Source organism: Leuciscus leuciscus, assembly GCF_965113295.1.
Source record: "Leuciscus leuciscus genome assembly, chromosome: 25".
In the NCBI taxonomy this organism is placed as follows: domain Eukaryota; kingdom Metazoa; phylum Chordata; class Actinopteri; order Cypriniformes; family Leuciscidae; genus Leuciscus; species Leuciscus leuciscus.
Genome location: NC_138724.1, coordinates 27,117,886 through 27,133,987, shown reverse-complemented (window position 1 = coordinate 27,133,987; position 16,102 = coordinate 27,117,886). Strand labels below are relative to the sequence as shown.

Here is a 16,102-nt window from a genome sequence, read left to right as displayed (position 1 = left end):
CATTTTGAAATCGGACATTGCGTTACCATGGAAAGGGTAGCCTACTTTAAAACCTTTTAGCGGGCTCCTCTCCCTGTAGGCGGAATCATGTTTCATATTACTGTATAACATTTATTTGAACTATTTTATAATCAAAACTTTTTCTAATCTTGACAAAACACATCGTTGGAAATGTCTAAGACTCGAGGTTTCATATCTGGCAACTGTTTTGTGATAGAAGTAATATTGTGTCAGAAATGTATTAATTTGTTACTAGAGAACGCATTGAAAAAAGTCTATGGAATGTGTGTGTCACCCGGTGGCTATTTTTGGTATTACACTTAAACAAGATATCAAAGGAACTTCAATATTTGTGATATCAAATTCAAATTTGGTTTAAAATGACTTTGATTGGGTAGCAATTTTTGAATAAAAATAATTTTGTATAATATATACATTTGTATAAAATACAAAATGTTTAGTACAGTACATTTGCTTTACAGTAAACTCAGCTGAAGTGAAAGCACTTCAAAAAATGACAGTGTTTGAGTTAAAGTTAAAGTTTACTGTAAATCAAATGTACTGTACTAAACATTTTGTATTTTATACAAATGTATATATTATACAAAATTATTTTTATTCAAAAATTGCTATCAAATCAAAGTCATTTTAAACCAAATTTGATTTGATTTGTTTTCTTTAAAATGAGACCAAAATTAGGTCTGTATTCCACAGCCTTAACCATTTAAGTTTGAATAATGTATTTATCACGTCTGTGCCCAAACAGTTAAAATCAAACCCCAATCACAGCATCATTTCGATTGATTAAAAATATCATCCACATTGATTGAGTCTGTCTTATGAAATAATCAAAAAATGACAAATAAACAAAATTATTTTGTTCTCTGATTCTCTGCTTTCTTGTTCTTACTTCTAATCTCTGCTTTCTTGTTCTTACTTTTTTAAAGTGATGTTTTAAGTGCATTGGTATGTTGTATTATATATGTATTTTGTTTTAAATTCGCCTGGCATTAATTTTAAAAACCTTTTAAATAAAATCCTGCGTTGACGTCACTCCTGTTCACTAGGAGGCGCCAAAGCCTAAACACTGGGCAACGAACCGGAGAGCGGAGAGAGTGAGAGAATCAAGATGGCGATTGGACGTGCAGGTAACGCGCTCCGTTGCCATAGATACTGATTTTATCATCGAAAATAAACGCAATTTTCCTCATTATTACAGTGAAAGCTTCATGTTTTTTGTAATATATTTAATGGTTTCAAACATTTCACCGTTTTGTGTGTGGTCCCTGAACAGTAATAAATTAATGGATGGATGGAAAAGTGAGAGGGAAGATAGAAATCAATAAGCAGAACAAAGCATTATTGAACTTATTGAAAAATAAAGAATTATCTATCTATCTATCTATCTATCTATCTATCTATCTATCTATCTATCTATCTATCTATCTATCTATCTATCTATCTATCTATCTATCTATTTATCTATCTATCTATCTATCTATCTATCTATCTATCTATCTATCTATCTATCTATCTATCTATCTGTCTGTCTGTCTATCTATCTATCTATCTGTCTGTCTGTCTGTCTATCTGTCTGTCTATCTTCCATCTATCTATCTATCTATCTATCTATCTATCTATCTATCTATCTATCTATCTATCTATCTGTCTGTCTGTCTGTCTGTCTGTCTGTCTGTCTATCTGTCTGTCTATCTTCCATCTATCTATCTATCTATCTATCTATCTATCTATCTATCTATCTATCTATCTATCTATCTATCTATCTATCTATCTATCTATCTATCTATCTATCTGTCTGTCTATCTTCCATCTATCTATCTATCTATCTATCTATCTATCTATCTATCTATCTATCTATCTATCTATCTGTCTGTCTGTCTGTCTGTCTGTCTGTCTGTCTGTCTGTCTGTCTGTCTGTCTGTCTATCTGTCTGTCTGTCTATCTTCCATCTATCTATCTATCTATCTATCTATCTATCTATCTATCTATCTATCTATCTATCTATCTATCTATCTATCTATCTATCTATCTGTCTGTCTGTCTGTCTATCTTCCATCTATCTATCTATCTATCTATCTATCTATCTATCTATCTATCTATCTATCTATCTATCTATCTATCTATCTATCTATCTATCTATCTATCTATCTATCTGTCTGTCTGTCTGTCTGTCTATCTTCCATCTATCTATCTATCTATCTATCTATCTATCTATCTATCTATCTATCTATCTATCTATCTATCTATCTATCTATCTATCTATCTATCTATCTGTCTGTCTGTCTATCTTCCATCTATCTATCTATCTATCTATCTATCTATCTATCTATCTATCTTCCCTCTCTATCTATCTATCTATCTATCTATCTATCTATCTATCTATCTATCTATCTATCTGTCTATCTGTCTATCTGTCTGTCTATCTTCTATCTATCTATCTATCTATCTATCTATCTATCTATCTATCTATCTATCTATCTATCTATCTATCTATCTATCTATCTGTCTGTCTATCTGTCTGTCTATCTTCCATCTATCTATCTATCTATCTATCTATCTATCTATCTATCTATCTATCTATCTATCTATCTATCTATCTATCTATCTATCTATCTATCTATCTATCTATCTATCTATCTATCTATCTGTCTGTCTGTCTGTCAGTTTATGAGGACCATAAACTTTCAAACTTTAGTCTTTTAGTCTTTTAGTCTTCTCTCTCTCTCTCTCTCTCTCTCTCTCTCTCTCTCTCTCTCTCTCTCTCTCTCTCTCTCTCTCTCTCTCTCTCTCTAGCATATAAAACAGTTACGTTTATGAACTACATTTCAATTAAAATTCATTCTACTTCCTTACATTCAAATTTAAATTGCATTTCTTCATCCTGTTTGCCAACTCAATTCAAACTCATAATAACTAATGAATAATTAGATCTATAACATAGTAGCCTCATGTTTAATTACCATATTCACATACTCATAAGGTATTCATAAGAATACTTTTGCATGTTTTAAGCCTTAATCCACAGCAGCTCTCATCTGTGCTGCTCCAGATCCTGCTGTATCTCTCAGCAGCTTTCAGTGTGTTTTACTTTCTGTCCACCCTCTCTATGATCATCTACAAAAGTGAGTACTACTTATCAATGTCCTTTAATTGTATTTATTTATTTTGCTTAGTCAAGCATCACTTGTACTATTACGGTTATGAATTTGAACTAACCATAAGTATTAGGCTACATTTTATTGTACATTTGAACTCTTCCTGCTCTGTTTGTTCTACAGACATGCATGATACTTCCAATCATTTGTCTTGTTTTTTTTTTTAGAGTATTTTATTTTTCAGTTTTTAATTCCAGAATATACATGAAAACACAAACACACAACTCCAAACCCCTTCCCCAACCCACCCACGAACTGGAAAGAGAGGAGGAGAAAAAGTAAATAGATAAATAAAATTAATAAATAACGAAAATAATACTAATACTAATAATGATAAAATGAATTAATCAGTTTATTAAAAAAACAACAAAAAAACCCCCCAGAGGCAGGGAAGACAACAGTAAGCACTGACAACAAAGAGCTTGTAAAGACTACAACCCGTCCATCATAGGAGCTGACAACGTGTCCATATATGCTAAATAGGGCTGCCACATCTCTGTAAAAGTATTATAGTCATTCCTGAGTATATATGTAATTTTTTCAAGTGGAAGACAGCTATTCATTTCTGAAACCCATCGTCCTATGGAAAGTTGAGAGTCCGACTTCCATGTGATAGCGATGCACTTCCTTGCAACGCACAGGGCCAGTGAGAGGAACCTCTTTTGAGCTTTTCTTAATCGTGTATCAATATTTGTAGTATCTCCTAATAAGCAGATTTGAGGATCTAATGGGAGATGTAGTCCAAGGAGTTTGGTCATGATGTCAGAGAAGTCGTGCCAGAATGTGTTAAGTTTTGTGCATGACCAAGTGCAATGTAGGAATGAACCCTCTTCTATTCTACATCTAAAACACAGGTTAGGTATCTCAGATTTGTATTTATGTAATTTCTGTGGCGTAAGATAGGTTTGATGAAGAAAGTTATAATAAGTCAGCCTGTGTCTGGAATTAAGAGTGGCAGTTAAACTTTTTTGACACAATTCAGCCCAGAGCTCTGTACCCATTGTCACACCCAAGTCAGACTCCCATTTCTCCCTTGATTTATGTAAACCTGGTTTTAAAGCATTATCCATCAAAAGGGAGTACACTTTTGAGATAAGACGAGGTGTGTTACCCTCATGAAGCAGTTTTTCCAGATCGCTGAGCGTGGGTAAAGTCATTTCAGGTCCCAAAACAGATTTAAGAAATGATCTTAACTGTAAATAGCAAAAGAAGTTTCTGCTGGACAGATCATATTTCCTCCTTAGGTCCTCAAAAGACATTAGGCATCCATCCTTATAACAGTCCTCCAAATGATGAATCCCTTTTTGGTGCCACGTTTCCAGGATCTTATTATCCACTGACATAGGTACGAGTTCATTCTGTTTCAATGGTGTTCTGGGTGAAAATATATTTTTTTGTCCAATATTTTTCCGGACTTCATGCCATGTTTTGATGATATGAGTCAAGACAGGGTTGTCAGTTCTTCTGGAGATGGTTGAAGGTGTCCATTTATAGATAAAGTCTGCAGGAACATTTTCTTTAAGAGCATACATTCCAATTGAAACCCAAGGTGGGACATTTTCCTTTTCAAATAAAAAAGAGAGAGGTCGCATTTGGGCAGCCAGATAATGCTTTTCAAGGTTAGGCAGTCGAAGACCTCCGAGTTTGTAGTCCCATGTAAGTTTTTCCATTGAGATCCTTGGAGTCTTACCATTCCATATGAATTGTCTAATATGTTTGTTCAGATTTTTAAAGAAACTGGATGGCACTGGAATCAGTAAGGACTGAAAGAGGTACTGCAGCCTTGGTAATATATTCATTTTAATGCGATTTATTCGGCCAATCAAAGTAATCGGTAAATTTATCCATTTCTGTAAATCCTCTATTATTCTACTAACTAGTGGTAAGTAATTGAGCTTATACACATTTTTAAGATTGTTATCCACCATAATTCCAAGGTATCTTATCCCGCTTGGAGACCATTTAAATGGACCTCTTTGCTGATGTTCAGTGTAGTCAAAATTCGAGAGTGGGAGAATTTCACATTTGTCGTAATTTACCTTATATCCAGAGACAGATCCAAATGCATGCAAAACGGTTTTTAATTTAGCAAGGGAGTCAGATGGCTTTGTTAAATACAGAATTATATCATCTGCCATAAGATTGATTTTATGTATCGTCTGGTCCACTTTCACACCTTTTATCTCTGAATCTTGTCTGATTGTCTCGGCCAGAGGTTCAATAGCTATAACGAAAAGCCCGGGGGATAATGGACACCCTTGTCTGCTCGATCTGCTAAGGGGGAAGGCAGTGGACATTTGTCCATTGGTAATTATTTTGGCCTGTGGTTTTTTATACAGCGTTCTGACCCAATTAATAAAATAGGAGCCAAATCCAAATTTAGCTAGAACCTTAAATAGATATGGCCACTCAAGCCTATCAAAGGCCTTTTCCGCGTCCAGGGTAACGGCTATACTAGGTTCAGTACTGGAGGTTGCCATATGAATAACGTTAAATAACCTACACATATTATTGGCAGAGGATCTCTTCTGGATAAAGCCGACCTGGTCTCGGTTTATCAATTTTGGTAAGAATTCACTCAATCTGTATGCTATAGCTTTAGAAATCAATTTATAATCCGCATTTAGGATTGAGATTGGTCGGAAAGAGGAGCTTTTTAAGGGGTCTTTGTTTTTTTTATGGATCACTGTAATTATAGCCATTGAAAATGAGTCGGGGAGGCTTTGTGTTTTAGATGCTAGATTAATTACATCCATAAGGAGAGGTATAAGCAAATCCTTAAACTCTTTATAAAATTCGGGGGGGGGGGAACCCATCCTCCCCTGGTGATTTATTAGATTGCAGTGTAGCTAGAGCGTTTTCGATCTCTTTGGAGGTAAATGGTGAATCTAAATACCTCTGTTCGTCCTGACTCAGTTTAGGCAGATCAATATTATTTAAGAATGTATCTATCGTGGACGGATCTTCTGGTGATTCCGACTTATATAAATTAACATAAAACTTTTTAAAAGTTTCATTTATTTATTTTGGGTTCTGTGCAATACAGCCACGTTCATCTTCAATTTGGTTAATTGTTTTTGAACTCTCCTCTTTCTTTAATTGCCAGGATAAGACTTTATGAGCCTTCTCCCCCAGCTCATAGTACCTTTGTTTCGTTCTCAAAATATCTTTCTCAGCCCTATAAGTGCATAATGTGTTATACTTGAGTTTTCTTTTTACCAATAAACTATATATCTTCTTATCTCTATGTTGCTGAAAGTCTTTTTCCAGCCCAAGAATTTCTTTTTCTAATTCTTCCACTTCTGCTACATATGATTTTTTAAGTCCTTTTGTATACGAGATTATTTGTCCTCTTAAATAAGCTTTTAACGTATCCCATAGTATGAAACTATTAGGGGAGGAAGGACAGTTTGTCTCACAGAATAGTTTGATTTGATCCCTGACAAATTTACAGAAGTCACTTTTTTTCAGGAGGGTTGGATTCAAACGCCACCTGTACATGCTGGCCATTTTCTCAGGCATTACTATAGATAGAGTGAGTGGAGAATGATCAGAAAGTATCCTTGGCAAATAATCAGACTCTAATGCTCTGTAAGCCACATGTGCTGACAGTAAGAAAAGATCAATTCTGGTATGTGAATTATGGCGATTTGAATAAAAAGAATAGTCTATGGTCTGGGGGTGTATTTGTCTCCAAACATCTATCATTTGTCTTGTTAAGGAGAGGTGTACAAAAATCAAGAGATGAAAATGCATGTATATCTTGTGTTTTTTATGCCGTTTGACAGCTCACGTGTTGAGTTACCCTGTTGGCCGACTCGCTCTAGACGTGTGTCTGCTGTTTCTTATGGCCGGTCTTGAGGTCCTGAGGGTGTACTGGGGTGAGATCCTATTTTTGTTTAATTAAAAAAACATATTTCAGTAAAACATTTTCATTGGCCTCATGTCAATCTCTTTTCCTCAGGGTTAAGGGGAAACCTACAGGAGAGCGAGGGCTACACGGGTTTGAATCTGATCGGCACCGGGGCCACAGTGCTGCTGGCGCTCTATTTCGTCATTTGGCAGTCGTACGTCCTGCGAGCTGATGTCATCATTGGCGCCATCTTGATCTGCTTTTACGGCCTAACAGGAATTGTGGGGTTCGGGACGTTGGCGGGATTCAGGAGGTCAGAGTTCACATGCTTGTAGTTTTGGACACCTGGGTTCTGTTACAAAATCTAGTGAGCTCCCTTGCTTAGTAAAGCTGCATCAAATGGATTTAAAGCTACACTGTGTAATTTTTTAAGTTGATTCTTAGCAAAAAACACTTTGGGCCCTATCTTGCACCCAGCGCAATTGACTTTGTACACCGACGCATGTATCATTCCTACAGCGGACTTTTCCCTCCACAGACGCACGTCGGTAAACTAGGAAATGCATTTGCGCTCCCGGAGGCGGTTCAGCGCAAAGAGGAGGCGTGTTCCGGAGCAAACGTTCCCTGGTGCTATTTTGCAGGTTTAGAAACAATTCCGCCACTGACCAGGAAAAACCTCGTCTAAAGTCAGTGGCGCGTTGCGCATGTTATTCATAATGCTATTTTAAGGGCGCATGCTTGGCCATAATCATTGTAGCGTGCGCATACAGTTCTCATTTTTAGAAAACCATACATTATTACAAGGAAAAATATTAACACACGAGGGAAATCATTGTTGTGTCCATGAAGATGTGAAAAAATAAATCTAGCTTACACATTTACCCAAATTATTATACGCCTGTTTAACCGAAGCTAATTTGAGTGGGTTTCTCCATCCCCAATGTCACTTCTCTGTGTTTTACGGCCCTGACGAGAACGTCGGTCTCCTCGGCTGTGAACCGCTCCTGGCGTGCGCCTGGCAAATCCGCCGTTATAATAGCAAACCGCCATGGATTAAAGGGAATGTGAGATGTCGCTCTGATTGGTTTATTTCACGTTACGCCCAAACCACACCTATGAGTAATGAAGCTACTTCAGACCAACCCATTTTAGAGTTGCGTCGGGCGCAAGAGTCATTTATCCCGCCGGTATTATAGCAACAGCGCCCGAGATCCGCCCACAAAGTTACTTGCGTTTCGCGCTTGATACTTGCGTTTCAGATCGTTAAAATAGGGCCCTATGTTCTTTCAAAATGATATGTGCTCATTAATGTGTAATTACTTCTACCAACTAATCAAGTATTCTCATAAGCGTAGAATCTGCCATTTAGAATACATACGAGCGAGTCGCTCGAATGGCGGCAGCCATGTTGCGCATCCATCTTGAAAATACATTAGCCAAAGAGGGACATACCTGGAAATTCAAGCTTCGCCTTTCGTGTTTTTACACTCAGTGGCACCGTGACGAATGCGAGGGGGAGATTACTCGCGACTGCTGGCAGATTTGAAATAATACGGCCACCGTAGGAGTTAAAACGCCCTCGGAATGGGAGGGGCTAGAAAGTAATATTCAGTTGGTAGTCATAAACAATTTCACTGCTAGATGGGAGAAAATCCTACACAGTGTAGCTTAAAACGCATGTCATCCAAACAGCATTTCTCCAGCAAAGTTCACAGGACTCTCAACTCGCAATTGATTTCAGTTGAGTTTGTCTGTTAGCATGTTGGTAAACTAATGACACATAATAAACATAAAAATATATAACACACATGCAGTGCTCAACATTAACGCTTGTCCGCTTGTTCGGAACAAGTGGATTTTTTGAAGGGGCAAGTGAAAGAGATTTAACTTGCCCGACCGGATCAAATCGGCAATAACAAAAAATAACTAGGGAATCACTAAAACGCAAGAATGATTGTATTTTTTTATAAATGTAATTGATGGTGAATAATAATAATAATGTATAATGTACTGATGTTAACAAGGATGTGCTGTTGAGGCTCGCGCAGCCTCTTGAGGAGAAATCTAAACAAATGAGCGAAGCACACACAAAGAAACTCAGTTAACATACTGCGCCAAAATATAAAATGTGGATTTTTTATATTTATTATAACATATTATACAGGCAAGTAACATCACACGACCAAGAGTGCTGTTTTCATTACTTAATAATTCAGCGTTTTGAACGCATTGGTTGAGTCAAAGATTCAATGACCTATACAATCTCATAACATTATTTAATGCATTTGTCATTTTTCAGTGTAAATTATTTAATTTGATTGGTTACTGCCCTATAGTGTCTTATTATTCTAATGGAATTTATTGATCAAATTTAAGAAATTAAAATGAAAGAGGAAGGATACATTTAAAATGATCAGGAAAAAAAGGCTTTTTATAAAAATAAAATGCTCTAGTGTAAATAGCACAAATATGCAGATTTAAATATGTCAAAACTCATATATTGCTTCATAATAAAATGTATTTGCAACACGAAAATCCTATTTTTTTCCGGAGAAGCAACTTTTTTGTACAATAACTGATTTACTTTTTCTTAAGGACAAGCACATGACAAGGCTTAATGTCTTAATGGATATTTCCATTTCAATACATTTCAGTATATCAATTATATTACACTGTTTTACACAAGAGTTAATGTGAAATGTTAATGTGAAATAATTTTCACCTTCCTGTAGTAGAGTATAATGTGATTATCTCAACAGCAAAGTCTATTGGAACTTTATGGGCCCTATCTCTCACCCAGCGCAATTGACTTTGTACACCGACGCATGTATAATTCCTATTTTGCACCCGCGCACAGCGGAGTTTTCCCTCCACAGACGCACGTCGGTAAACTAGGAAATACACTTGCGCTCCCGGGGGCGGTTCAGCGAAAAGAGGAGACGTGTTCCGGCGCAAACGTTCCCTGGTGTTATTTTGCAGGTTTAGAAAACAATTCCGCCACTGACCAAGAAAAACCTAGTCTAAAGTCAGTGGCGTGTTGTGCATGAGTAGTAAGTACCAGACACCTCCTGTCAAAAAATGATTGATTGACAGGTGCCCCGCCCCTTCCGGTGACAGGTCCCGCCCCTTCCGGTGTCCCGCCCCTTCCGGTGTCCCGCCCCTTCCGGTGACATGTGTCCCGCCCCTTTTGACTTTTGATTGACAGTTTGACAGCTAGTTTTGACTTTTGATTGACAGGTTGACAGTTAGTATGACTTTTGATCATGTTTTGACAGCTAGTTTTGACTTTTGATTGACAGTTTGACAGCTTTTGATCATGTTTTGACAGCTAGTTTTGACTTTTGATGTCTTTTGAAGTCTTTTGATATTGACAGAAAGTGTTATAACAATATGTGATGGTATCTGACAGCTAGTTTGATGCCTTTTGAACATGACAGTTAGTGTTTTTGAAGCCTTTTGATCGTTTGAAGACACTGTGATTAAATAATACGTCATGGCTATATGACAGCTAGTTTTAATTGTTTGAAGCCTTTTGAACATGACAGTTAGTGTGTGTTTTTGAAGTTGGTATCACACACACGATCCTCCCTACATATTCCTGAGCGTATCCGGGCTGTACTGTGAAACTGATAAGGGGAAAACTGGAAGTTTATCTCACACACAAATGTTGAAAAACCATTCAGTTCTTTTAAAATAATATAAATGAAATGTTTATAAAGATCTTACTAAAATCTCACTCAAAAAGTTTAAATAAAATGGAGTCATAAAAAATTGCAATCAGTTAAATGTTTATAGAGTTAAAAAACAAACAAAAAACAAACAAAAAAACATACAGGTTATGAAACAATCAGTTAAATGTTTAGAGAGTTGAAGAAAAAACATATAGCTTATGAAACAACGCAATAAATGAAACGGGTTCACGAAAAAAATTTAATAAAAAATCATCTCACATGTTTAGATAACTAAAGCGCCTCTCCAGCACAGCCCCGGCCTGAGTGGTGCGCGCGCCCTCCGCATTCTGACATCCCCCTCCTTCTGCTCCTCCACATTCCAGAGCACAGTGATAGTGAGAAACAGAGATTTTATAAAATAATGTCTATTTCACACAAATAATATAATATACAATAATATAAAATATCATCTTACATAAAACATTCTGTTCTTTAAAAGAATATAAATGATTATAAATAATATAAAATAAAGATCTTACTAAAACCTCACACAAAAAGTTGAAATAAATGTAGAACTATCCAGTTTAAATAAAATGGATTCACAAAAAATTGCAATGACTTAAATGTTTATAGAGTTGAAGAAAAAAATCCATAGGCCTACATGTTATGAAACAATCAGTTAAATGTTTAGAGAGTTGAAGAAAAAACATACAGCTCATGAAACAACGCAATGTATGAAACGGGTTCACGAAAATAAAAAATGATCTTACATGTTTAGAAATCAGGGCCCTCTGGCCTCTCTTTACACCAGCGCTTGACCTGCGGGAGCTTTCAAAAAGCACCAGCCAAAGGGTGTGTGTGTGTGTGTGTGTGTGTGTGTGTGTGTGTGTGTGTGTGTGTGTGTGTGTGTGTGTGTGTGTGTGTGTGTGTGTGTGTGTGTGTGTGTGTGTGTGTGTGTGTGTGTGTGTGTGTGTGTGTGTGTGTGTGTGTGTGTGTGTGTGTGTGTCAGAGAGTCACACAAATTCAGTGATCAGGATATCAGGTGCTGAGTTTATAAGTATAATCTTAAAAGTTTAAATGATATCTTTTAAAAATAAAAGATTGTTTAAATGAAATCTTTAAAGTTTGAATAAATACACATCTTCTATTTATCTTTTAGAAGATTACTGTAATGATTTTGTTTAACGGTTATTAAACAATGTCTGTTCAAAAACTGTACTTAGTCGTCTTAAATCTCATTTATATGAAAAGATTCAATCAGCATCCATGCGGGGTTTAAATTTTTATGGTGGGGGTCTTCCATAGCCATAATGATTTTTGTACTGTAACTGCATATTCGATCATGTACACCTAAACACGACCATCACAGAAAACTACATTTGTACATTTTCAAAAATGAAATAAATAAATAATTTAAGATCATTTCTAAGCTGTATTGCACGCGCGCACACACACGGTTCTAAAAAATTAACTAATCTCTATGTGCATCATGTCACAGCGTATGTAATGTAAGTCTACTAACGCCTTTCCAGAGCCAAAGTTTTGTTCACACTAAATTCATTTAAAAGCATAATCTTAAAAGTTTAAATGATATCTTTAAAAAAAAAAAGATTGTTTAAATAAAATCTTTAAAGTTTGAATACATTCATATCTTCTATTTATCTTTTAGAAGATTACTGTAATGATTTTGTTTAAATTGAACCTAAGGTATAATTGTTATTAAACAATGTCTGTTCAAAAACTTTAGATGGTTGAAAAACTGCACTTAGTCGTCTTAAATCTCATTTATATGAAAAGATTTAATCAGCATTTTTTGTCCATGCGGAGTTTCAATTTTTATGGCTTTCCATAGCCATAATGATTTTTGTACCGTATAACTGCATATTCTATCCCTTACACCTAAACACGCTGATCTTTCTGAATTTATTTCAAAGCATAATCGTAAAAGTTTAAATATGATCTTTTAAAAATGAAAGGTTGTTTTAGTTTGAAGTTTAAAGTTCTTAACTTTCTTTCTTAAAAAATCTTTAAAGTTTGAATACATTCATATCTTCTATTTATCTTTTAGAAGATTACTGAAATGATTTTGTTTAACGGTGACCCTAAAGTATAATTGTTATAATGTGAGACAATGTCTGTTCAAAAACTTTCGATGGTTGAAAAACTGCACTTAGTCGTCTTATATCTCATTTATATGAAAAGATTCGATCATAATTTTTTGTCCATGCGGAGTTTCAATTTTTATGGCTTTCCATAGCCATAATGATTTTTGTACACGACCATCACAGAAAACTACATTTGTACATTTTCAAAAATTAAATAAATAAATAATTTAATAAAATTAAGCTAAATAAATATATAAATAAAAACACCTTACATTTCCAGAGAGGTGAAGTAGTTCGTTATGCAACAATCCAAAAAGCAAATAGTTTAGGTTGTCAAACAAAACAGCCCCAGATCCTTCAGAGATAAACTACAGTGTGAAATAAATCATTTAAAAGCATAACCTTAAAAGTTTCAATAAGATATTTTAAAATTAAAAGACTGTTTAAATCAAATCTTTAAAGTTTTATTAAAATCATATCTTCTTAGAAGACTTATGTATGATGTAAATGATTTTGCTTAAATTTAACCTAAGGTATAATTGTTACTAAACAGCATCTGTTCAAAAACTTTAGATGGTTGAAAAACTGTGCTTAGGCGTCTTAGATCTTATTTATACAAAAATATTTCAAACAGTATTTTTGTCCATACAACATGTTGTCAAAGTTTGTCACAATGTTTTTTTGTTGTTGTTGTTGTTGTTGTTTTGTTTTAAGAAATCCGAGGACTCTACATTGCTCTTATTTAGATTAAGTTGTATCTTTTAGAAAATCACCACACATTTTTCAGAGATGCTGGTGGTCCGTGGCGCCACTGGCGTGGCATAGGTAAAGTTTGTCTTGAGCGAATATTTAATTTTACCCATCTTAATTCAGATCATGACCTTACTTGTAGCTATGATCTTTTACACGTATAAGATCATTTTTACTTGTATCTCCCGAACTATCCTTAATCAGTGTGGAACCACACAGGGTGAAACCCTTTACTGAGAATATACTATCGGTTATCTACTCAAAATATATGTAGAAGTTTAAAATGTTAGCATTTGTTGAGCGTACATTTACACGAAGGACATGTATTTAAGAATAATCTTTATTTAAACTCTTATTTTGTTATTCACATTCATTTGTTTCAGTATAATGATGGATTATAAGAACCACACAAAACAATATTATTTATTTATTGTTAGGTTTTCATATGTTTACATTTACAGCACATTTTTATATACATTGTTACTGATTTGAAGTGCACACAAATTAGTTACGTTGTAAATGTTTCTATTTTGAGTTTAAGTTTACAGTAATGAACTTCAGACATGGTCCGCTGCAGGATTAGAGTCCGGACAGGAACAACATTTTAGCATTATTGGTTCTGCCCGGACATACCATTTGCTGGGAATTGCACGGGGGAGGAAGAAATGTTAATGTCTTTATTTAGTTGTACATTTATGATACTTGACTACATTTTGCTGTCCTTATCATACATGTGCTTAGTTGTACATTTATGATACTTGACTACATTTTACTGTCCTTATCTTTATTTACTATATACCTCTGTTTGATTTGATTTATTTAATGTTATAAATATAACATAACAGATTAATATATCCTGTTAATATAAATATACAGTTTAATAACAGTAAAATATAATATAACAGTTATAAATTACAAAATACCATTTTTCAATCGAGTGAATCTAGGGCTTCAGAAGTCATAACTTCAGGGGTCAACGGTTTAGGTCAGTTGGCGAAAACACTGCGTGTTTAAAAATCAAATACTGTATTATAGGGGTGTGCATTGGCACTGCCCTCACAATTCGATTCGATTACGATTCACCAGGTAACGATTCGATACAATTCGATTCTATGATGCATCGCGATGCATCAAAATTCTACTGCACACAACAAGGCAAATTTTTTCATCAGTCATGAGGCAATACAAGCAGTCAGATATTGAACAACAGATTTTATTGGCTGCTATGTGTGTATTATCACTCTCCTGTATCTTTGACATAAATGTCATTAAATAAAATAAAATTGAATGGTACAGGGTATTGGATATGGCATTTTCAAACCTGAAAAAGAAAACATAAATCACTGCTTTCAGTGCTTTGAATGAGAAATGTTTCTCTTCTCTCTGCTTGAGAACCATTTGAAATTAAATTTCAACTTTATTGTCCAACTCGAGGCCAGAAAATAAACAGTGTAGGGGTGTAACGGTTCACAAAATTCACGGTTCGGTTCAATACGATACACTTGTGTCACGATTCGGTACGTTTTCGATACAGCAAAAAGAAAGAAATGCCAGAGAAATTTCCTTGATTTAAAAAAAAAATATTTTATTTATTAAAACTAACATCATAAAGTATGATATTTTTTACTTTGAGCAATGATGGAGCTATAATTGACTCTTCTTATGAGCATATAAAACAAAACAGCTCCTTGGAAAAAATGAAATGTAATATTTTGTGCTTATAAACAAATATTTATTTTAATTCAGATTAACATTTGAGGGCAGCAATGTTATTCATAATGTCGAAATAAATCCGACACACCGTTACTTGAAAGCATTATAGCCTACTATTCCTGCCAAACTTCCATGGTTGCAGTTAGTGTTACTACAGTAAATCCATGGCGAATGTTGCTGATCTGTGGACACTGGATAGTTCATTCATGTCACAATGTTTCTTCCTGGTTTCCACGTCAGCGCTGTTTGATCCGTTAATAACGGAGAAATGTGAATGTTTCTCACTAGATCTCGCAGCGATATTATTACTTTAGTGGCGAGTTCAAATGCTTTCTTTACTGGATCTCTTAGCGCTGTGTAGTATTAGATCGGCTCGCGCTGCTTTGGTCCAAACTGATAAACAGTCCGTCACGAGTAGCTCGTTCCGCTTACATTGCGTTTGCCATTTGATGTTGTGGTCGCGCCAGCGTCTACATTATGAGCGCGCTCGCGACGCGCTTACATTTGAAATAACCGTTCGGTTTGAAAATGCGTGCCTTGTACCGAACGATTTAATACGAATACGCGTACCGTTACACCCCTAAAACAGTGACATAATCGATTATGGCACTTTGCCGCATCGATGCTGAATCGTGCATGCCCCGCATTGCGATGCATCGCCGAATCGATTATTGTTGACACCACTGCCGTATTACACTTTTCAAAGGATAATCTAGCTATAAAGTTAGAATAAAAAGTTAAAAACCAAACATATCTTCATACCTGTTGTGTTCTGACACAAGGCCATTAACTTGTTCTTTTTGTTTTATAAATGTATTTTGCTTATTTCTACAA

At 35.3% G+C, this 16,102-nt stretch overlaps 2 protein-coding genes across 2 annotated transcripts in view; one reads left to right on the top strand and one right to left on the bottom strand.

Annotated features, from left to right (window-relative positions):
• Window positions 1–16,102, bottom strand: part of LOC309490690 (uncharacterized protein) — a 55,348-nt gene that overhangs the window by 23,535 nt on the left and 15,711 nt on the right. The gene's annotated exons all lie outside the window — the stretch shown is intronic.
• LOC309489982 (transmembrane protein 80-like) lies at window positions 28–7,662 on the top strand (the record flags this gene model as incomplete). The annotated part of the gene is made up of 4 exons (XM_082158937.1): window positions 28–36; window positions 3,047–3,143; window positions 6,965–7,057; window positions 7,141–7,662. 4 exons carry the CDS (start codon window positions 28–30, stop codon window positions 7,362–7,364), a joined length of 423 nt encoding a protein of 140 aa, XP_082015063.1. The 3' UTR covers window positions 7,365–7,662.